We start from the raw sequence: 23482 nt of genomic DNA, 5'->3' as shown, positions 1-23482 counted from the left end.
ATTTTTGTGCACACCCACAATCTAACACCCCCTTGGCTTTGCTGGAGTCAGCACGAGGTGAACTGAACAAGGAAATAACAACCACAGACTCGGCAGGCTCAGGATTTCCTGGGACAACTTGCAGCCACTCTCAGAAGCATTTCAGAGCCATTAGAGTTAGCACTTGTTACCACACCAGTCACTGAAAAATGATCCCCACTGTGTTAAATATTGGAAGCACAGCATAAATGGTGTGGATTTTTTTTTTTTAATGCAGTAGGAGAAACAGCTAAAGGAGATCTGAAAAGAAGCCCTTTTCTACAGCCTTTTAACATACCCGTGTTCTGCTTTCAGATCTTGCCCCAGTGAAGTGCTCTCAGGCACGTGATGTGATTCCTGGGGCATCCTGAGAAGGATCAGGAGCTGGACTCGATAATCCTGATGGGTCCCTTCCCTTTTGTCCTGTTATCATGAGTTTTACTTGCATTGTGTAATCTATTGGAACAATAGATGGTATTTTGTTTCAGATAACTTTCCCAGCTGTAATTCACTGTTAGTTGTCTGATTTCATTTCAAATAACAAAGTTTGCATTCAGAGTTTAGTTCACCTCTGACAAGCTGCCATAACAAGCACAGGTGTTTTGATTTATGTACCCACTCTCAGTGCAGAAGGATCCAGGGTTCCTCCTTTCCATGAGCTGATATCAAGGGATGACTGGCTGGAGTGCTTACCACAACAGTATTAATAAATGTTGGGATTTAAAGCTTTAACAAAAACTTCCATCTGTCACCTTAGGCAGTGTCTATTGTTTTGCTGTAAAAGACACTATCAGAAGTACTTCCCTGTATCAACAGTTTCTGATTCCTGGGAGCACTGAAGTTATCACAGAGTCATAAAATAATTCTTGTTTAGAGTGCTCATCCAGTCCAGCCTCCAGCTCAGCAGGAGCACAAAGCTTGGTACTCTGACAGGTTCCTGTTGTGAGCCACGGGTGCTGATTATTTAGATAAACAGCAGGAGAAGCAGACTTTTCACTCATATCTAGACATTCTTTCTTGATAAGAATTGCATGAATTCTGTGCCAAGGATGTTGCTTCCAGACACAGACGAGTGACCTGTGACTTGCTGAGAAGAACATGGCACAGTCTTGAGCCAACTTGCTGCTGGAAATACATTAAAATTTCTCCAGCAATAACAGTAAGGGTGTGATGCAAGCTGAACCAAGTTAAAGCTCTTTAAGCAGTGAGCCCAAACATGCTGATTGCCATTTTCAACCTGTGGTTGGCAGCCAAGGCTCTCCCTTCTGGGTCCCAGCATGACCATGGCTGTGAGCAGGGGTGTTCACCTGCCTGAGCAGGAGAAGGAGCCTCAGGTGCCACTGAGCTGTGCCAACACCTGCCTGGGACTGTGACACGAAGGTGCTGATGGCAGCAGGGCTGGCTGCTTCTTTGGTTATCACTTTACAGATTTATTCTACTGTCTCAGTGCTCTTCCACTTTATAAAGCGTGTTTGTGAGCAATCTTGGAGACTTTTGGGCACAAGAAATAAAGCTACAAATTGTCCCACACTCCCCAGCCCTTTCCAATTTATATTTAGAATTTGTATAGGGAAAGGCTGTCATGGAAAGGTCTGTTTTCATGGCTTGACCTTTAACATGGCCTCAAATTCTTCCAGGTTCTTCCAAAAGTGTCCCAATGTCATGGCAAAAAGAATAACTCTGGAGATACCATAATAGGGACACAGCAAGTGCTAGACCAGATGAAAGTCTCCAGATTAATGCTGTCTTTAACAGCAGCTTGGAAAGCTTCCCTCAGGACAAAATGCAGAGTTGATGTGATAGACTGAGCCAGGGCATGAATTCCTTTTGGATACCAGCTCTGAAATATGCAGCCTGAGGGCTCAATATAAATTACAGTGGGTACCATTTGGAAACCCTGTGAGAATTACCCTGTCCCAGCATGGCCATGGCAGTGATGGACACAGAGTCACAGCTTCTCTCCAGCTGGAGACTGGTGTAAAAAAATCTTCCAAGGGCAGAGGTGCTGCTCCATATGTGAAGCAAAGAGTTTTTGCTGATGTCTCCCAAGCACCAGGGCTGCAAAGCTGGCTTGATACAGGAAAAAAATTTAAAAAAAAAACCTAAAAAAATTGTTAAAATGATAGGAGGAAAAATAAAAAAACCCAAAACTATAAAAAGCAGTGTTTCAAGATATTTTTCACTGTGTCTGTCTTTTTAAACGGTAAAAGCTTTCCATCTTCTATCATTCTCTTAGCAGAACAGTGAGCCCAGGAAAATGGGCTTGGCTGTGCTAAAGAAGAGTTTTAAATGTCGGGGAGGCCAGTGTTTTTGCACAATACAAAGCCAAAGCAGAGACTGGAGCTTTTTAAACTCCTAAGTGGGAGAAATTTTGTTGTGTGAATTATTTTCATATGAAGTGTTTTCTGCTGTTTGAGTACAAAAATCAAAGAATCTGCACACAAATAAATTAGCAAATCCATTTCTAACTGAAATGCAGAAATAATTATACAGCTTTTAAAAAGTTTTATGAGCACATAAAGTCCATTACCAGTAGTGAATTTATCTGGGAATTTGGCAAAACCTGACACTTGGAACATAGTGTGGAGTAGATGCATAAACTCTGCTCAGTGGCTCTAAGAGCTGAACAGGAGAGGGCAAGGGAGGGCCAGCCTGCAGAGCACACCTGTATTCAATTTCTGTTACTTATTACTTAGATAACAGGAAATGTTTCTTGCAGGAATCTAGCCCCAAGTAAGCACATTTATTTCAAGAATTAAAGTATATGGGTTTGGGTCTCATTGAGCTTTGGGCTAACTCAGCGCTGTCAGCCGTGGCATCCATCACAAAAATATATAGAGCTGCTTCTTGGATTTCTGCACGTTTCCCCTGCTCATATCACATCCTGGCATTCAGGGAGTGTTCCTCTGATGAGGCATTCCTGCAGTTGCTCAGCCCACCTCACTGAGGGCAGCCAGGATCCCACTACAGGGATAAACAGAGCTTGATGTTAGGGAGAAATTCCTCCCTGTGAGGGTGAGGAGGCCCTGGCACAGGCTGCTCAGAGAAGCTGTGGCTGCCCCTGGGTGGCTGGAGGTGTGTTCCAGATCAGGTTGGACAGGGCTTGGAGCACCCTGGTCTTGTGGACAGTGTCCATGTCCCTGGCAGGGGGTGCAACAAGACGATCTTTCTGATCCTTTCCAACCCAAACCATCTGATGGGTGTACGAACATCTCCCAGCCAAGGAATGGAAAACAGGAATCCATGTGCAGAGTGGATGCAGGGCAGGATGATGGAGCAGCAGAGCAGAGGAGGAGCCACCCTGAGCAAGCAGCCACCCTTTGTGAGCAGAGCCAGAGCCACACGGAATGACACAGGCTCCGCTTTTTCTGTCAGGAGTTGCTGCAGTTTCTGGTTCTTGATTCACTGGAACTCAGTTCCATCCATACTCAGCCCCTGCCCTTTATCTCTCATTGGCTTTGGCTATAAGATTCTGTAGCACTGGGATTCAGGAAAAAGACAAAAAAGTTTGTGTGTCATGGTACATACAGGCTGATTGCATTTCTGTCTGAATACTTCTCAGCCTCACCTGAGATAACAGCTCCCATCACTGCACCTGCAAGAGGCTTTCCCTGCATCCTGGGGCCACTTAGCAAATTGTGGGTAATATCCTCCTTGATAGCCCTAAAGGTTCTTGTGAAGGAAGAAATGAAGCATTTAGATTTATGTTTTTAAAAATACAGAAATACATCAGCTCATATGTAACGTTTAACACTTTTGCAAGTCAGTACACATTTATTTTCCTCGTGGTTAAATTACCTAGGCAGTGTGGAAAATCAGAGCTCTGTGAGTGCTGTAAAATACTGTTGTACCTATTAGTTTCAGTTCCTTATATGTTAAATGGCTTTTCCTGGAAGATTCTGTTACTTTTTTTGCATGCATCTACAGTTAGCATAAATCCATGAGACTTTTAAAAAAATTAAACATCTCAATTGCACATTCAGGTTTTGAAAAAAGCTGAATTTGCTCTTTACGTTGAGAGGTATTTTACATTCACCTAGACAAAATATTAAAATGTTCCTATGTAATTTTTTTTAACCCCCACATCCACCACTGCAGTATATTTGTAGCTTCTGCCATTCAGCCATAGGAATAATTAAACATACCTGTCAAGTTAAACTAATGAATAAACTAATGAATAAAGGAAATAATAGTTGATTTGTGTGTAGCCATTTCACTACAAGAAAGCAAGTGGTTGTGAGTTATTTGCCATACATAAATATGCAGTAGATCTTAATGAAATGTTACACTACAAAACATAACTCCTTTAGTCTGGGTTCTCCAGGGAAGCTATTATCCAGAGCCCTCTGAAATTCCTGGCCATAGTTTCTTGACATTTGTGTACAGTATTCAGTGTTACTCCTGCAGTTTGCAGTGAAATAAAACAAAAGGAGGAAGATAAACAGTTGGCCAGATTTTCCACTCGTTTGGTGTAAAATCTGGAATAAGCCTTCTGAAGCCAGTGGTTGGCCTGAAATAAAAGCAAAGAAATGCCTAGAGGAGAATCGATTATCACATGTTGGTTATGTATTTGCTTATGTATCTCCCAATAGACTGAACAATTTGTATCTATATTTAATGGTGTGCATGAAAAGCACAGTATATTTCAAATAGGAACACATGAAAATTGAAGGGAAGGATATATTTCTATTATGGAACAGATTTCAGGTTGTTTTGAAAAAGAGCTGGCTAAACAGGTCAGGGGCATGGAAAGAGCTATTTGGAATACTCATTGGAGACAAGTCCTTTGCACTCCTTAGGGGGCAAAAAGATCACATTACTTCAACTGTATAAATTTGTAAATAATTTTCCTCCTCCTTGTCCACAAATTCACACTGCACTCAATGTATTCCAACAGTGTATTCCTTTCTATCTCCTGTAATTGGTCTTCATTGTGATAGTGACCATAATGAATTCAAGAGAGATCTCTGTGGCCATTGCATTTGCTTTCCTAGAAATGTCATTGTCATGCAGCATTATTATAACATTAAAATAACAAGTTACCAACTTACCACCTTCTATGGAGAAACACCACCTGCAGCGTCAGTTAATTTTATGAATACATTAGTTTGAGCTTTTGCCATCTGTTCTACCCCTTATAATAAATGCAAAAAGCATCTATTTCACAATTAACTCATTAAAAGGATATGATTGATTGGAATGCACACACATGTTCCCTACACAGCAGTTAAGGTGAGACCAAGCACAGAGAGACTCCGAGTGGTAGCAGAGGACATTTTGTGAGGCAGAAGTGCTTCTCTCTCACATCCTCAGCCACACACACAAGGCCAGCACATCAAGTGACACAGAACAGTGGCACTGCTTGCTTCATTTTTCTCTTGAGAGTCGTGGCCCAGCCCTGCAGGGGCTCCCTCGTGGTTCTGCCCAGGGAGCTGCTGCTCCCCTGCCTGAGGTCACCAGGTGTACAATGACCTCTGGTTTGTTTATTCTGTTCTGTTCTGAATCACTAGCCTCTAAAATCTACCTGCCCTCATCTTTCTGAATAGCTTCTCTTGTCTGTCTTCTAGTAAAAATGGGAGAAAAAAGCAAGAAAGCCTGGTGGAAGGTGTCCTCTGCAGGGGGTGGAATGAGATGATCTTTTGTCCTTTCCATCCCAAACTGTTCTGTGATTCTGTGATCCTGTGGTTCATCTGGAACCACATCTGGAGGGTTTGGTCCCAGCCTGCAGGATATTCCTGTTTTAGGAGAAGGGCTGTTAATGAGAATGCTGCTGCTTGCATTATTCCCCAACAGCCTTGGATGGTCCCTTGTGCATCAGGGAGCAATGGAACAGACACGTGCAGACCTGCAAAGTGTGCAGCACACATGATGAGCACTGGGTAACCCCAAAACCATCCCGTGAACTACCTAAACCTGTGCCATATTTGCTAGTGTGATCAGACCATACTTTTAAAACACATTTAAACACATTTTTAAACACATTTGAGTTTATGTAATCCCCTGTCTCATGTCCCTCACTAATAAATGAAACACCAGGTGGACAAACCAGGACAGCACGATCTTAAATCTGTTGAATGTGCTAAACTGTGACTTGGACTTCACGTGAGATTGGTTGCACAAACTGAAAATGCGATGCTGATTTATTTATTTTTTTATTTTTTTAAATGAAAACATCTGCATTAAGTAGAGTGGATGTCTGCTCTGTTCTCTTGTCCACTTGCATTTCAGGAAATGTTTGTTTTCATGGATGTCTGTATAGTTGTGGGCTCAACTGGCCACAAGGGATCTGTCAGTGACAACTTATTAAAAGCTGAACCATCACTCCTGAGGAACAGATTTCCTCACTGTAAAGGTTGCTTTCCCCTGAGTAAAATGTCAGATAAATAAAAAGCTGAAATATCTCTTAAGTGTGTTCCACCTATAAAATAGAAGTACATAAGCCAAGAGTATTTAATAGTGGAGGATGTATGTTCTGTGGCATTTAATATTTTCTGAATTTTCATTTTTCTGAGCTAATCGGAGCTGACTACCTCCATAATAAGGTTATTCATAATTCTGATTTACCCAATTTCTGTATTCTGGATATCCACTGCAGTATATATTGGTTTTAGTATTAATTTTTGGGCAAACCACAGATTTTTAAATCTTTCTTGTAGAACTAAGACAAACATAAATACCAATTGTTTTCTCCTTTACTGGAAATGTATTTCAAGCATTATTGAAAGCCTGCACTTTAATTGCTCATACAGTAAAGTCCTAATGCTGATGACAAGAAAGATGAAGTATCCCACACAGGCCTAAGTTGTTCTACTTCAAATTCAGTTCTGATCTTCCCTATGCTTTGTGTTTTGCATAATTTCTTGCCTTCTCCAGCCTGAGAGGGGCTCCTCTGCAGCCATCAGCAAAGAGCCCTGTAGTGGTCACTGGTGGGGTTTGAAGTGACCTGGATGTTCCCATCAGGAACACAACACAGCTGACACAGGGATGGGAATCCTTTGCACAGGAGACTGAAAAATTCCAGTATTTGTGTGTCAGAACCTCAGGTTTGATGGTCACTTCTACAATTTCTCTTTGATTAGGTAAAATTCGGGCGTCTGGAGATTTAAATTGTACATAACTCACTTAGCCAAATGGGACATTGGTGGAATTTTTTGAACAAGATCACAAGCTCCAGGTCCAGAGTTTGATAAAAGAAAACCCCATCCCTAATCCTGAATGGGACCCATTATCTGAGGTTTGAAATCCGCTACAAAAAGTCAGGGTGACTATTGCTATTTCCAGAGATTACTTATCTGCTTACTTATTTTGCTGAGCTCTGCTTGCTGCTTTCTGGGCTCGTTATTCTTTTATCCTAATGAAGCACAGATACATTTTGATGCAGCACCCATGCTGCAGCACTGCCTTTGTATGGAGAGTAATGAATAGCAGATTTGGCTCTTTTCTGTTTTAATAGACTTACAAGAGTCTCTCTGACAGAAACAAACTCCAGAAAATACCTTGATTTTAAAACAGGCTGTGTAGTGTTTTTACTGTCCTTTTGATATAAAACTTGATTAAAATGGGATGTGACATCAGTTGAAAAAGTATGAAAATCAAATTTTCTTTATTACGTACGTGTTTAGGCTAACCCATGCCTACAGTTTATCTTTGTGTAATTTATGCTGTCTTTGTGCCATGCCTTAATTTCAAATACATTTGTTGAAGATTTCCTGTAGCATTCATCTACAATTGTCAAAAGGAAGTTTTATTCTAAAATAGGAGATAGTACTGCTTTTAATTATGCATCTAAATAGCTTCATAACCAGAGTGAATTCTGAATTTACATCATTTTTATGACAGTCACACCATTCCAGGTTTATTGATTTTGTCATTTGCTTCATTACATTTAATGCAAACCTTTTGTATGAAATTATTCCGGTGCTGTCCTGGCCACAGAGGGGTCAAGCATGTGCAGTCTCTAGCCAAAACAGCACAGCAACATCATTTTAGTGCAGACTCCATGGAGAAAGGGGGGCTGTAAATACTGTCCACCAGCAGAACAGAGTTTGCCTTCTCCACTTGACCTTCCCAGCTGGACCAAGTTAAAACCACAGCTTGAGTTGTCTTTTTTTTCACTCTTCTTTTCTCTCCCCCCGTGTTTGGCTTCAGCTCTTTGGTCAGTGTGACAAATGTCTGATACAGAATATAGAATATAGAATATAGAATATAGAATATAGAATATAGAATATAGAATATAGAATATAGAATAAAGTGTTTGGGGGTGGGTTTGGGCAGAGCCTGCTGGATCCCTGGGCTGGGAATGGCCTGGCAGCACAGTTCTGTGCCCATGGAGATCTCCCAGAGGACATGGAGTGCAGGAGTGCTGATCTCCTGCTCAGAAGCTGTTTTGGAGACACACTTGATTTTCAGCTTTCAAGGCAGAGGCACTCGGTTTCTGGGGTCTCCACTTGTTTTTGTTTCACTGTGATTCAATTCTGATACTTGGTTTTGTAAGTAGGCAACAATGTGCCTGGATTTGCTGTACTGTTCAAGGTGTCCCATGGCAGGGGAGGTGGAAGTGAGTGATCTTTAAGGTCCCTTCCAACCCAAGCCATTGTGTGATTGTATTAATAAAACTTCTTGAATTCTTCATTAATACCTCAGCCCTTTTTCTGGATAACACAATTATTGTTTTTAATCTAACTTGATTTATAAAAGTGATGCAAACACTATGCAAAAACAGGTAAGTAAATGGATCCCTGTTTTCCCAGAAGGCAATGACTTAGGTTCAAAAATTAATTTCAGTAATTGATTGGAGGACCAGATTTCCTGCACCACTCTTCCTTGACCACAAAATAAGATGGATGTCCCCTGCTTTTGACCCCAACTCTTACCTCAGCTGCAGCTTTTTTCTTGACCCAAGCCCTCAACTCAGCTGCAGATTTCTGTGTGAGAGCAAAGCTGCCTATTTAAAACAAGCCTGTGCAGCTTCTTGCCACATTTAGAGCCCAGAAGGGAATGATTACATTTCTCATTCAGTGTTTCAGTCTGCTCCATGACTTTGCTATCCTGCAGTTGGGTGACTCCATGAGATAAAATGTAGGAAAACAAAGCCACCTGCAATTCAATTCAATACAAAATTGATATGCCTTGAAAGAAAAATATTAAACTGTAATGATATAACTGTGTTGTAGAGTTTTTTCATCACAAATTGTTTTTATATGAACATATGCTCACTGTGTTTGTACAGCAAGGGATGTTATAGAGTCCTTTTAAACAGCTCAATTGCTGCATCACTTGAAAATGTCCTCAAAAGCAGCTCAGGTCATGTAAATCCTACATGGATATTAAGAAGATCCTATGGAGAGTCTTTGTTTTATTAAAAATAAAAACCAGCAGTTTTTTGCTTGGATCTGCAGTGTTTTCTTCCTTTATAAAATAAAGATCTAAACCTGAGCGAAGCACAGAGGGAATTCTCGGGCACTCAGATATCTGTTATGAGATTAATAGAAATAAAGTTGATTATCTAGGTGCAAAGCTGAGAATGGCTTTAGTATAATAGCTTTGAGGTAGGCAAGAATAAAACCCCTTTTGTTTAAGACCAGATGACACAGGGTGAGTGGAGACAGCAGCAGTGGAAAAATCTGTGAGATGATGGTCTCATTTGTACAGCTGATTTCTGCTGCTGAATATCATTTCCCTCCACTTTTTCTTTCCCTACCAAAGGCCTGTGGTATCTAATTTTGCTTTTGTTTACCCTTTGGTAGTCCCATAAATGTCAAAGAAACAAATGAGAGAATTCCATCTTCATGTGGAAGTAACCTCTGCTCCAGTCTTTTGTGGGTTTTTTAAAGCTCTTTTTGGAGTTATTTTTCCAACTCATTGAGCAGCACAGTAAGCACTGCAGTAATGTACATACAGTTTGTTCAAGGTACATTTTCACACTTAGGATTCTTCTTCCTTTCTCTTGTTTGACCAGGGAAAACAAGGATTTTGGAATTGTTTATTTGATGGAACAGCAGAGTTTCATGAATGAACAATCAATATTATTTCCCTATATAAATTCTGCATCAATATCCTGTCAATCACAAGTTGCTTATACAGCAGTCACGAAAACTTAATGCTAGAATATAGAGAGGTGCTTTTCAAAAAAACCCCTCAGAAAACCCCCAACCCAAAACCAAACCTCCAAACCCTAAAATTTAACTCATTTAAAAAGATAATGGGCTGTATAAAACTGTGGTACACAGGAAATCTTAAGGCAAATGATTTGCTTTAAGAAGCCCATAAGCAGTTCTTGCTGCATTTCCAGGAGCCCAGCATAAAGCACTCAGCCTGCCTCTCAGGGCAGCAGAACAGGATTCTCCCATACACCTTAAAAATGGCTTTCTGTGGCATGGGGTGGGAAATGGAGCTTTCTGGTGTGAAAATTAGCTTTAGAAATGAGATTGACTTTTTCCCCCTTTTTTTTGTGTGACCCTTCTGTTGCCTGGTATGGGAGTTTCACCCTTGAACCTACTTTATTTAGTATTTAATTTATATGCTTAAACTCAGGTCATATGCAGCAACAGCTATTGATTAGGTCCTGCTTTTAAACCCAGTCTTAGAGGGAAAATGACTGCTGCAAAGAGGTCAAGTGGTTTGCCTGAAATAATTCACTGAGTAAGGGGGACTCACAATTATCTGAACCATTTGAGCAGGGGGTTGGGGGTGGATTTTCAGTTTGGTTTTCAGCTCTCGCTGCTTTTCAGGGGTGAGGTGCTCTCCCTTCCTGAGGAGCAGCTGAAAACCAAGGGTTAATGTTCAGGCAGGGAGGGGGAGCAGCCAGCCCTTCACAATAAGTTGGGGAATAAGCAGCGCTCTCAGGACAGTGACTGAGAAGGATGGGAGAAGTGTCCTGTGAAGCCAATTGTTCAGGTATCCTCTTTTCCTACTTACAAAAAAAATTTGTTGCTTTGAATGCAAGAAAGAAAAAAATTGGGGCAGGGCTTTTTTGTGGCTGTTTTATTTCAGTGCTGTCACTTCTAGGTATGAATTAGGTTTTTGAGGTTTTGTCTGAAGGGTCAGGTGAGGTAACTGGTGTGCTCTTGTCATCAAAACTTGCTGCCTAATCCTACCTGGGAGTACAAGTTTTCTTGCACGTGGTGTCCTTTTTGTCATGACAGCGGTGGCAGAGGAAATAGATGTCTCTGTGTGAATGTATTTATGGACTAATGTCAGGAAAAAATACTAATAAAATATACACCATCTAGCAAGGAAATTTCAAAATCATCTGGATAAGTTAATTTTTAAGATTCTTTGATAGTGGCTTCAAGTTTGTTAGGCTTGTAGAATCCTTATTCAGTGGCGAGTGAGTAAATGTGAAAGAACATTTCAGACAGGTAAGCATTTATATTTAAGAAATCACAATGTCTAGGATGACTTGAAGGTTGTTGTAATGACTTCAAAAGGAAGTACTTTTCTTTAAAAAAAATAAAATTAAAAGAACAGTTTGCAGAGAAAAATATTGTAGTCTTTAACTTCTAGGAAATTCTGTACATAAATCTGCCTCTACAGTATTTTCTGTTGATATCAGAAGTACAAAAATTATTTGATAATACTAATCATATGTCTAACAGTAAGCCATCTTCTATCCATATTTTTGTTTTTAAATTGGGTATGCATTTACCTCAGGGTGCTGTTTTAACCAATTTTTAATGTAATAATTCTTTAACACTTACATTCATTACAAGTCCTGCATTTATAGGTAAGTACAGAGTTTTAAGTCACTCAGATCTCCTGCAAGATGGAATAAATCCCTTTGGAGGTGACCTGTCCTCCTGTTCTTGCACTTTATGTTGTTTTGGAGATTATGGTTGTCCCTTGCTACTTGAGTTTTTGCACTGTGATGTTTCAGCTCCTGGGTCGAGTTATTCCTTTCCCAGCAGCTGATCTCTCCAGGAGATTGGCAATCCACAAGAAAAGCTCAAAGACCTCAGCACCTGCAGCCTGCTTTTCAGCTCTTCCCAAGAATTAAGCTTATGTGAGGATATACCAGTAGGGTTTTGATGATTTTTTATCTTTTAAGCACTGCTGCTCAGTAAAACATCAGTGCTGTTATACATCCTTTACCTGTGTCTTTGTAAAGGTGCTCTGTGGCAATAATAACATCAGTAATTATGCACTGTGTTCAGTGTTTGATGTAAACTCTTCCTCCTCTATGCTTTACATTAGTACTATATCTGTCCCAGAGCAGAACATTTTAATTTGGAAATTATGTAGGTTAGTGGAACTGGAAGAGATGAGTTCAGTTCCTGAAATTTTGTAAAACCTCATGGCGCTGCTGACAGCTCTGGGGAGGAGGAATAAAAATTAAAGGGTGAGGGACTCAAATGCTACAGCCATCCCAAAAATGCCATAAAGAAGTGGATGCCATTTGTTTTTATGAATTAAAAGAAGCAGACCTATGGGTACATGTAGGTGGAAAGAAACTCCCTGGTGAATATGCACAAGAGCTGTCACATATGCTCCATGCCATGTTTCTGAAAGATACGTGGCAGTGCCACATTGATTTGGTAAAACATTGTTTGGGAAGATCTGCTAACAAAAACTGAATGTAGTCATCCAAACATATTGGGTGCTTATGGTTCATATGGGTGTTCAAATAGAACATTTGTTCCAAAGTGCTTGTAAACATAAATCTGCAGGATGGATTGCTGTCCTTACCCCGGGTGAAAAACATTTCACAGATGATGTGAATTTGGCTGCCTTGAAAACAGTAAAGCAAAATGGCTTTTTTTGTCATCTGGGATCCAGTTTGCTGTTAATTCCAGAACACTTTTCAAAGTATTTAAAAACTGATGTAATTACTAAGTGCCTAGATAACAAAGAAGAACGTTGGTTTTGATACCCATTTAATCTATCAGGTAACTTACTTTGATTCCTACAGTATTTTTGAGGTTTTGTTTTACTTTTCGTAAAGATTTCCTCTTTTTTGTTCAAGAAACTGGTTATTTTTCAAAACAATTCTTGTTCTGGTTAGCTCTTTATAAGTGTTTTAGGCTTTAATTTGTTAGGTGCAGGTGTTTCACTGAGAGCAGAGGTGATTTTGGGAAGTGTTCTAGACCTGGTGTAGGCAAAGGAGTGTGGTGGCAGGGGGGACCACAAGTCACAGAGGCAGAGCTGGTGTGACATTTTCAAAAACATGACACAGGATGATTCATTTGGATATGGATATGGAAAGCTACTCAGGGATGAAGAATAGGCCTTCAAGTTCATGTTCAACTGCCCAACAAACACTCCATGTCTATGAGTGGACCTCAGCAATGGAGATAATAAGGAGTCAGCTGCAGGCTGGCCTGCTCAGGACTCTTGAATGAGAGACCTCATTTTATGTGACAGAATAGCAGATTTTAGTGCTTACTGGAGCCCTTTCCCACTATTCCTAGTCTAATGGAAGTGTTATTTGTTTATTCATATAAAAATACATGGATATGTAACTACCTAAATTATGTATATAAGCACAAAGAGTGTTTAGGAAAGTGTGGAGGACTATTTTTATAAACTTACTGCAAATATAAATCAGCATATAGAAGCACACAGCAAGACTTCACCCTTTCATTACAGTTTTTGTAGCATTAGCAGGTAATGCAGTAACCCAAAGCATATATTAACTTATTTGTTGGAAATCATGTAGGAGAACAAGCAAATTTGGGGCAATGAGGTATAGAATCAGACTGTAAAAGTAATTCCAGTGGGACTCTGGATGGGGAACTTGAATTCATTACCTCGAGTAGTGAGAATGAAGTTTGATGTAAGTGTCCTAAAGGCTTGTGAGGTTCAGGCTGAATTCCAATGTGTCTCTCTCACCCTTAGCACCGATTCATCTAAACTCACCCATACGCTGATCTAGAACTGATTACAAGTCAGCCACAGCTCTGTCTTGCAAAATGGGATGTGATACTAAGAATTGACAAATATAAAGGCTTAAAATCACAGGATCAGGGCTTTGCATATGCATTGAGGCAACCACTGGAAAACAAATTTCAAAGGTTTCTATGGTCTCCATTGCCAGCCCTGTTTTGTGTCAGTAAGAGGGCAACAGCACAGGGCTGTAGTTGTATATGAGGTACTTGTGGCTGCTGCTTTTCCTCAGCTGGCCTGAGAGATCAACCAGCAAAGCAGAGAAATGGTTAGGAGTCAGAATTTGGAGCTGCATGTCATTAGGAACATTTTTCTGTTTAAAACAAAACCTCTGATAATACCCAGGCAGGTCATGAGTGAACAACACAGAACTGTAAATAAGCCAAATGGCTCCTTGTCTTAAAGTAATTCAAAACACTTATTCTTTAGTTGGTGAGTTTGTCAGTGGCCAATTTTACAACAGAAATTACTAGAAGGGGATAAATTCCATGTCTCAAAAGCAAGCTGCTGTTGCCTGATCAGTATAGGAAAAACGGGTAGAACAAAGCCAAATCCTGGAAGCACACCCTCCAACCCTGCTTTTCATCTGGAGATGCCACTTATTCATCCTAAAACAGGAACCCACAGCTGTATTAAAGATGAAATGGCCTGATTTGGAAGCCCTTAGAAAAGCTTCTGAGCCTGTGTTAAGCATGGCCAGTGCTGGAAACCCCTATCAGAATGATTTTAAATTAATGCAGTGTCTCGAAATACGTAATTTGTTAACTGTTCTCCAGTGGCTGTGGGAATTGCTTGGGGAACTGAGTAGGACCATGTTGAAAAGAGTCCCCCAATCCAAAATGGGATGTGGAGATATTTAGAACTGTGATTCCTTCTCCAGCTTTAACTGGACATTTTTGTTTTTTCAAAAACAGTCTGATAAAACAGGCTTTGATTGAAAACTTACTGGTGTGTAATACTAATAAACTACCATTTATAACTGCAAGCTGTTAATTGGATATTATCCACAAGGTTTTAATATTAATGTTCTAATTTTACAAGGAAAAAAAGTTACCAAAAAAAATTCAGTATTTTTCCCAAATTTACCAGCCATGCAGCAAGGCTGACACTCTTCCATATACTCCCAATATTTAGTGGTTTGGTATTTTTGTCCTAAGAGCTAGAAGAACATATCACAAGTGATTGTATGACTGTGGGTAATAAAATTAATCTAATGTGATATGGGATTTCAGTGGGGACAGATGTCTGGAGATCAAATGTGCAGATTTCCTTTTGCTCTGTCACCCCCTAACTGTGTAAAAAACAGCACTTTTGGGCCTTGCCCTGGGCACCTTCACCCTCCCTGCTCCTCACTCGCCCTCTGCCACAGCCTCTGTGCCCCAACACATTTTCATGTTTGCTGGTCAAGTCCAAGCTACTCAAAGGCAGGAGAGCCTTAATTTTCCTCTCAAACCTGAGTTTTTTAAACACAAAAATGTGTCAGCAACAAAGATCACCAGAATTACCGTGCTTTTTGCTAAGTGTCCCTGTTAACAGTCCCACAAGGAGCTCTGCGCGTTCCTGTGCCACCAGCGCGGGCCGGGCTCACGGGCAGTGCCAGGACAACCTGCACTGGTGTCCTGGGGGCAGCAGGAGTGTCACCCGTGTCCAGAACAGGACATGTGGCCAGGAGCCAGCAGAGCACCAGCCTTGTTGTGTCACACTGGAGAGTTTCTTGCAGCCCGTTTTAAAAATGGCAATGGCTCCGAACAAATTTTGTCTGTCTTTGACAGCTGATCCACTTTTTAATAGGAAGGGCTGGAGCATTCTGGGTCTTTCTTTTGAAGTTTTGGTTCTGTAATGAATTTGTTGCAGCAGGGAACATACGCACGGAATGATTTTAAGGAGAAAACGCGAATCCAAGTTGATGCTGCCGTATTGATGGGCGGTAACAGCTCGCCTGTGGGGGCTTGTTTGTTTTGCCTTGGAAATGAGAGTGGCTTATGTGCTGTTAGTTCCACAGAAGTGATGCCATGATGGTGCATGAGCCTGTGTAAGCACTGGCCTTGCTCACAGGGCACAAATTTTGGGTGAGGAATTCACTGAGATGATTCAACCGTGCTGGAGTCGGGATGGGGCACGGGCAGCTGCAGATTTCAGGTGTCTGAGGCTCCCTTCCCCACCAGAAACACCCGAGAGGAGGCAGGGGCTCAGGCTGTGATGGAAGGAACAGCCCCAGATGAGCAGAGTCAGGGCTGGAAGGCAGCAGTTCCTATTCCACCTGCAGCAGCTGGGTGGATGGAACCACCCACACCTCCTCTGCCCCGTGCCCTTTGCACATTACTAACATTTACTCCTTATTTAGTTTAAAAAACGGAATGTTTTCTATGCAGGTACCTCTCTTTCAGATTTTCCAGTTTCATAATACTGTCCCTAATGATATGGTTTCCTATTAATATTCCTAATCTAATTCCCTAGTATGATTTCCTATTAATAAGGTCACTGGTCAGTAACATTCTGAACTAGAACTTTCCTTTACGTGTGGTACTTGACACTTGTCAACTGAACATAACAATAAATAAAAAATTAAGTAAGTGCAAACCTTCTAAAACTGTAAAAAACACGACAGTAAGTAACTTTCATTTTCTCAAACACCCATTTTATCTTCCTCTTTTCTTCCCCTTTTCCCCTTTGGGGCTGTGGCAGAGGAGAACAACAGATGGTTATCAGTCAAGAGTAACTAGGGAAACGGCGAAACCTGCCCCAATTGCTATGGAGACAGCCATTTCTGTGCTTGGTATGCACTATTTGTTACATCAGCAACCAGAGAGAGTTAAAAAAAGAAAAAAAAAATGTTCTAAAGCACCTGATATTGAAAGGAAATCTCGTGTTTGTGTGTATTTGTCCTTGCAGCAGGAGGAGCCTCCATGTTCGTTTGCCACTGAAGTTTTGCTCTGAGCTGATATTTTGGTTATTTTGTGACAGCAGCATTTTGATTTGTGAGTTAATGCAATACAAATACTCAGAGTAAATATTTAGTAATTTTGAATAGTCTGCAGAATAATTATTTAGAAGCAACTCTTCCCCTTCAAATCAGATATTCCTCCCTCCTTGAATTTAAGAACCTGGCAGCACAGGTTGGCTATGAAAACTGAAGACAGAGAATATGACTCTGCCCAATTATTTCAGGCAGATGAGCTGTTTCTGCACAAAGCCTCAACCACAGCTTTTGGCAAAACCGTATCCTTGGGAAACAAAAAAAGAAGGGAATTTTGGAACACTTGTAAAAATCTAAGGGTGAGCCTGCAGCTTGATCACAGCAGCTGTATCAATCTTTTAGATTTTCTAATATAAGCAAGCTCTTAGAGAGTGATTTAAGTGAAGCATAAATAAAGAGTAAAAATTAAAAGGGGAAATAATGCATTAAAAGCTACATTGAAAGAACTTCACATTATTTCAATTTAATTGAATTTATTATTACTTCAAAACACCATCTTTCCCCATTCATTGGGGCTTCCTTATAAATTAATACAAGGATAAGGACTTCAGTTTGGTTTGTGAGAAATTTTAAATAGATGTGTTGGTGTCACTTGCCTTAGCTATGTTAATAACCTTGAAATTACTTAAGGGCAATAAATGTTGTAGAGTGTCTCTCTAATTCTCACAAGTTATGGAAGAACTTAAATACTAGAGTACAAACTTTACAGGAAAGGGATGACATAGAACCAGCAAGTCTGTATTAGAAACAAAAAGGAAATTGAAGGGCAAAAATGTTGTCCAAACAGAGATTCTTTTGGAGATATAATTAGCAAAATTAAATCTTTTCTGAAAATGATTCTATAATAATTTACAGTGCATTTATCTTCCTGAGAAATCACTACTGAAATTCCTTTAAATATTTCGGTGATACAGTACCTTTAGCATGGATATGTCTGTTAAAAATACAAGTCTTTCCTTAATTAGGAAATGGCTTCTGCCTAGTTTTTTCTCTGCAAGTGTAGATACAATCTATAACAGTAGTACAGTAACTTTATATCAGTAACAGTAAACTTTAAATGTGTAACTATTATAACACTGCTTTTTTATGCTAAATGTGAAATATAAGAAAGAAATTTGAACAGTATATATTACAGTAGTCATTAATACTGGCTTTTATTTAAATTTCTAAGTAGATTTTGGGCAAAATATAGAAAGAGGTTATAGTAATTTAACTACTGTCACAGTATAATTAAAAAACAGAATAGCACTTGAGCTCTGCAGTGGCCTTGGTAGTGTTTGAAAATGGGAAAAAAAAATCCCTTGCTGAATGAAGTACAAATCACTGGTTATAAAGTCCATTATTGTTAAATGTAGATGCTTGAAGGGCCTCTTCTTTGTGAATGTGAGGCTAATTGCAGAAAAAATGCTGAAATCTCTTATATAGCTGGTGTGCTGTGAAGAAATCTTGCTATTAATGCAAATATATTGTTTAAACCAGTAATTTTTTTACTGTTAATAAAAAAATAGATTATTTCAGTTTGGGTAAATTTCAACCTGCATGAATTCAATTCTTTAATGTTCTTTAATGAATGGTTTTGTGTTTAAAAAAATCTTAAAAGTACTAACATGGTAAAATTATATCAGCTTTGTTTCTGGGGGGTTTTATCTCTAAATGCATTTGAAAATTAAATATTCCTTATTGTTGTGATCAAAACCTTCAAGGCTTGCTATTTAAAAGATTATTTCAAAGAATATCAACCTTGTAAAACCCTATTCCTTCTACATAATATTTGAAATTTAACTCTTATTTATGGTAGGTAATGCACTAGTCTAAATGGATAAGCCAGAGTTACACTCTGACAGGGAAAAGGTGTTTTAAACATTTAAAGTGGTATTTTAGCCAAGCCATAGATTCTTCTGTGATATAAATCTGTTAGGATGCAGCATTATTCCTCATTCCTTAAAAAGGTGATTTGTGTCTAAGCTGTTTGGTTTCTTTCCTTTAAAACATCAATTTTAAGTTTTATCAATCAGTTGCATATAATGTAGTCACATAATTTTCCTGCTTTTCAATAAAAACTGAGAGTAGTTATTGAGTCAAATAACTACTGTTATCCAATAAGTAGTTATTGAGTCCACATTAGAGCCAAATTACATTAATACATATGGCTTTATGTATTATAGCTCTGCCACATGAAAGATGTCTTTTCCTCCAAAGACTTTTATAAATTCTTGGATTGTTTATAAGCATTTGTCTGTGTCACACTCCACCTAAATCCCAATTGTCCATTCAGTATTTTCCTTGCTTGAGTGCTTTGCTGTGTTCTCGGAGGTCTCCTGGTATTGCTGTCGCTATCTCTCGGCATTGTGTGCTCGCTAATTGCCTGTCACGGAGCTCGGGGATCCCTGGAGCCCCCCAGGTGGGGTCAGCCTGGATAATTCAATCTCAGGGAGCTGCTGGGTGTCCCAGCCCTGTGCTGACAGCATCACCCAGCTCCGAGTTTGGGTCTGCTCAGCTTCAGTGCTTTGTGTCTAATGCATGACAGATTCAGCATTCAACCCAAACACTTTGGCCCAAATTAAAGTCGGGTATCTATGTACCTCAGCAAAACTGAAGGTGTCACACAGCTCAGTTACTGTGGTTTCGTTCTTCCTTCAGCATCTCAATATTTGATTCTCTGTGAATTCTCTGTGAGAACGTGTTTTGGTCAGAGGCAAATAGCTTGGTAATTTCAGATAAAGTCTGAGCCTAGTGCTGTATTCCTTCAAAAGACACAGTAAATGCAGGTATGAAAAGTAATTTTTTCCATGTATTTTTAAAATTGCCTCTTAAATCTGAGTTTGTGTTGTCTGACCTTTTACCACCAGTACGTTGCACCACTACGTGCACAACAACCCATTTGTAATCTCGAGGAAAAGATTTTTCTAGAAAGGCTATGAGTACTGACAAATAGAGGTGGCATTTAAATCTGAATCAAGGCTTCAGCAGCCCCAGACCATTTTTAAAAATGCTCCTGTAAGCAGGTGAGGTGTGTCTCAGGTAGCTGACCTGTGCTCCGTGTGCCAGAGTGCTCCGTTCAGAATGCAGTGATGGAGAGATGGGAGCGGTGTCACAACATTCCTCAGGGAAATGTAGGTTCCACCTGTTCTGAAATATTGGGGCTTTTTTTCTTTTTTTTTTCCTTTTTGTGTTTTTTTAAGTTGGAATTTTATCTTCTCTGCATATGGTTAATTTTATTCAAGTGAGATGTTATTCTCAACAAATGTTAAGGATGTCTGTTCAGCCCCTTGAGCTGCACACTGAGTGTGTGAGCTGGCTGCTGGTCCTTATCACAGGGGGTTTGTGATAAGGACCAGTTTGTTTGGTCTTCATAAGCATAAAAATACGTGCTGAACACCTTGGCTTTCTGAAAGACTTTACTTAAACTTTTCCCAGAACTTTAAACTTACCAGTTTGTCTTGGAAGGAAGACATTTAGATTTAAATCCTCAAATTTCTATACTTGACCGAACCGCTCACCAGGGTGCTGTACAGATGCAGAGAAATAGGATTTCCATCTTTACACACAGAGAAATAAATAGGGAGGCAGAGGATCTTAAAACCTAATTTTAAGACAACTAGCAGTTCTCCTCCTTTTGAGAAGAAATTCTCATGTTTCAAAGCAGATGTGAATGTGTTGGTGTGATAGACACCAGGAGACATGAGCTCTGTGACAAAGGAGCATTAAACATGAGAGTCTCACCCCAGAGACTGTGAGGAATTGGTTCATGGGCCATGGAATCAGGGTGTATCACTAATGAATATGTTCCCTATTTACTGATAGTCCTGCTAAGTGTGTGTCTTCTGAGCACTGAGAGGTTTCCCTTGCTGTGATCCTGTGCATCGATCACACAGCACAGACTAAACCTGGTTGTTGGCAGTGACATGACTGGACCTGTGGAAATATGATTAAAATGGTCATTATGCTTTTCCAACAAAAATCAATCTATGAGAGTAGCAGTTTTTTAAAAAAACAATACCTACCAAGAGATCCCTTTAATCAGGAGGCTTTGAGAGCAGCAGACTGTGAGTTTATTTGCTTATTTTAGTGTATTTGGCAGAAAAATCAATATCATAGTGTAACTCCAATAAAAATTGTGCAATATATAGTGCTTCCCGTAGAAGGAGAGGGAGCTGATTCTCAAGTTGAGGCTCCTTTCTCCTCATCATCTTAGTGTCTGCCAACCTTCTGCTTAATAAAGCTAAGTGTAAAGTACTTAATCATGCAGGCAGCAATGTATTTAACTCATTTGAAATTTATTCCTCTTCAAAATGCACTATCCCTTCTGTTTGAGCAACAAATTTTTGTCAGTTAAACAGGGATATCAGGACAAGTCTTCTCAGGATTCAAAAATAGAGAGGTTTTAAGATCTTTTGCAGGTGGGTCAAAGAAACAGAGAGAATATAAATACGTATGCATAAATTTATCCAGATATGTATTTATGCTGTTCATGAACTCCTACACACAGAACAATCCCATTTGGAGGATTTTACACCCCGGTGTCTGTCAGTATTTGAGACATTGCCCAAGTTTTGCCAAATTCACAAAGTTCTTCAAAGTTAGCAAATGCTACAAAGAACCTTAGTTTGGGCTTTATGGTTGCTAAGGTTTTTAGTAGACATTAAAGAAACGTGGGTTTTCCTGTACTTTAATTTATAAAAAATACAATGTTCACTGATACAGACTACATCACAAAGGGTAGGTTTCCCATGATTGTCAAAGATGTACATATCCAGGATGCTCAATGTTAGCAGATCAAACTTTGTCTTTAAAGGGGTTCATAAAGATTATATTTGCTGTTTGTGCTTTATTGTTGTATAATAAGAAAATTGCTGCAAATGTTTATTTAGACTAAAAAATACAGCAGGTAATTGGAAAATAGTTGGTGAAACCATACAACCATACTAGACATGGGTGTAATATATTTGCTATAGTTCCATATATATATTTTTTATTTTTTTTTAATAAAAATCAGAAACTACAGGGTAGTCGTTGTACCTTTATTCAAGATACTTTACCCACATAGTACAAAAGGTCTCTGCCTCACCAAATCCAAAGTTTATGCTGTGCAAAGGGCAGTAACAGAGTCAGGAACTTGCATCTATTTTTTTTCATAAAATGCAGACATTTTACATGCATGTGACTAGATATGTAATTTTATTTCTTTAAGTGTAAAATTTAAGGGATCAGATGTCAGAAAATGTAATCACTGAATTTTAAATTACAACTTTAATTCTTTTAAGCAGAGGAGACAGATGTAGCTGTCTTGCTGTATCCACATCTATTGCAAAATACATTTAAATCATGTGCATACAGGGAGACAAATGAGAGAACTTCACCATCCAAATATTAAATTACACGTTTTGAAGCAAAATAGTGTTTTAAGTGTGCATGTGTATAATGCTTTTTGTCACTGGATTGCTCTCCCTGATGCAGTTAGACAGAATCTGTATTTAGTCAGAAATCTTTCAATAGAAAGGGCTACCAGATGGGACCAGTAACAATGCAGAGAGGCATCGAACCACCACAGACATTTGGTGCTTAGAATAATAAAAAGACTATAAAATTAGATTAGTTGAGTCTAATTTGGAATTGGTATATTCCCTATGCACTCTCACAGCTCTTGGGTAGATAAAGCCTGAAGATTTAGTACTGTCAGGACAGAGAACTCCAACTTCCAGTAAAAGAAAAAGCAGCATTCTGGGAGGTCACGGAGGGCAGCCCAGTGACCTCCAATGATTTACAGGCCTTTAGCTTAATGAAATTGTTTCAGTGACATGATGGTAAAAGCTCATAATGGATTGGATGCCCTAATGTAATGAAATTACTCCCTTCTGCCTTAAAAAAAAAAAAAAAAAAGGGGGGGGGGGGGAGGAAAAAAAAAAAAAAAAAGGCGCAATTAATATTTACTGAGACCTGCCAGGCTTCAGTGTGCGGGAGCGTGCAGCGCTGTCAGGCAGCCGCGAGCAGCGTGGCAGCTGAGCAGGCGCTGCGAGGGGGTGGAGGGACACCTCGGTGACGGGGAAGCCCCAACCTGGCGCTCCGAGCCAGCCTTCATCCTCTCCCTTCCTTTCTGCAGGCAACTGGACAACAACCAGATCAGCTGCATCGAAGATGGAGCCTTCCGAGCCCTGCGCGACCTGGAGATCCTGTGAGTTGACTTGGTGCCGGGGCGCTGAGGGGGTGGCGGTCCCCGTGCTGCAGTGCTGCTGGGTCTGGGGGCTGCGCGGCCTCGCTGTCCCCTCAGCAGCTTCGCCCTCACGGCTCCCCCGGTGTGGGGCTTATTGCTGATTAAACCGCGCGAGCCGGCTCGTGAGGGGCGCGGGATCGCGGCGGGGCACATGGGCTTCGGCAGCGTTCCCAGCGTGGCCGCTGTGGGATCCGCGGCCGGGATCCGGCCCGGGCCGCCTCTGCCCGGCGGAGGATGGCTGACAGCTTGGTGGGGAGCAGTGTTACGAGATGTGTGACCGCTGCCCTAGACAAAAGCTGTTTCAGAGGTGTTTGGTATAAGAGGGAGGAGAGACGGGCGCTTGGCAGGCTCGTTCAGTGCAGTCATTGGCTTTTGGGGAGGATCCTTCTCTGAGG

General features: G+C 40.3%; 1 protein-coding gene across 9 annotated transcripts in view; it reads left to right on the top strand.

Moving 5' to 3' along the window:
* SLIT3 (slit guidance ligand 3) overlaps positions 1-23482 on the top strand; it is a 468187-nt gene that overhangs the window by 240030 nt on the left and 204675 nt on the right. For all 9 annotated transcript variants that reach the window (XM_086851329.1, XM_086851327.1, XM_086851328.1 and 6 more), the window contains one exon: positions 22977-23048. In XM_086851329.1, coding sequence (XP_086707455.1) covers positions 22977-23048 — 72 coding nt within the window. The remainder of the gene's footprint in view (positions 1-22976; positions 23049-23482) is intronic.

The sequence above is a fragment of the Cyanistes caeruleus genome, chromosome 15, assembly GCF_971803275.1.
Source record: "Cyanistes caeruleus chromosome 15, bCyaCae1.hap1.1, whole genome shotgun sequence".
Taxonomy (NCBI): domain Eukaryota; kingdom Metazoa; phylum Chordata; class Aves; order Passeriformes; family Paridae; genus Cyanistes; species Cyanistes caeruleus.
Note: the sequence above shows the minus strand (reverse complement) of the source record. Positions and strands in the feature narration are given on the sequence as shown.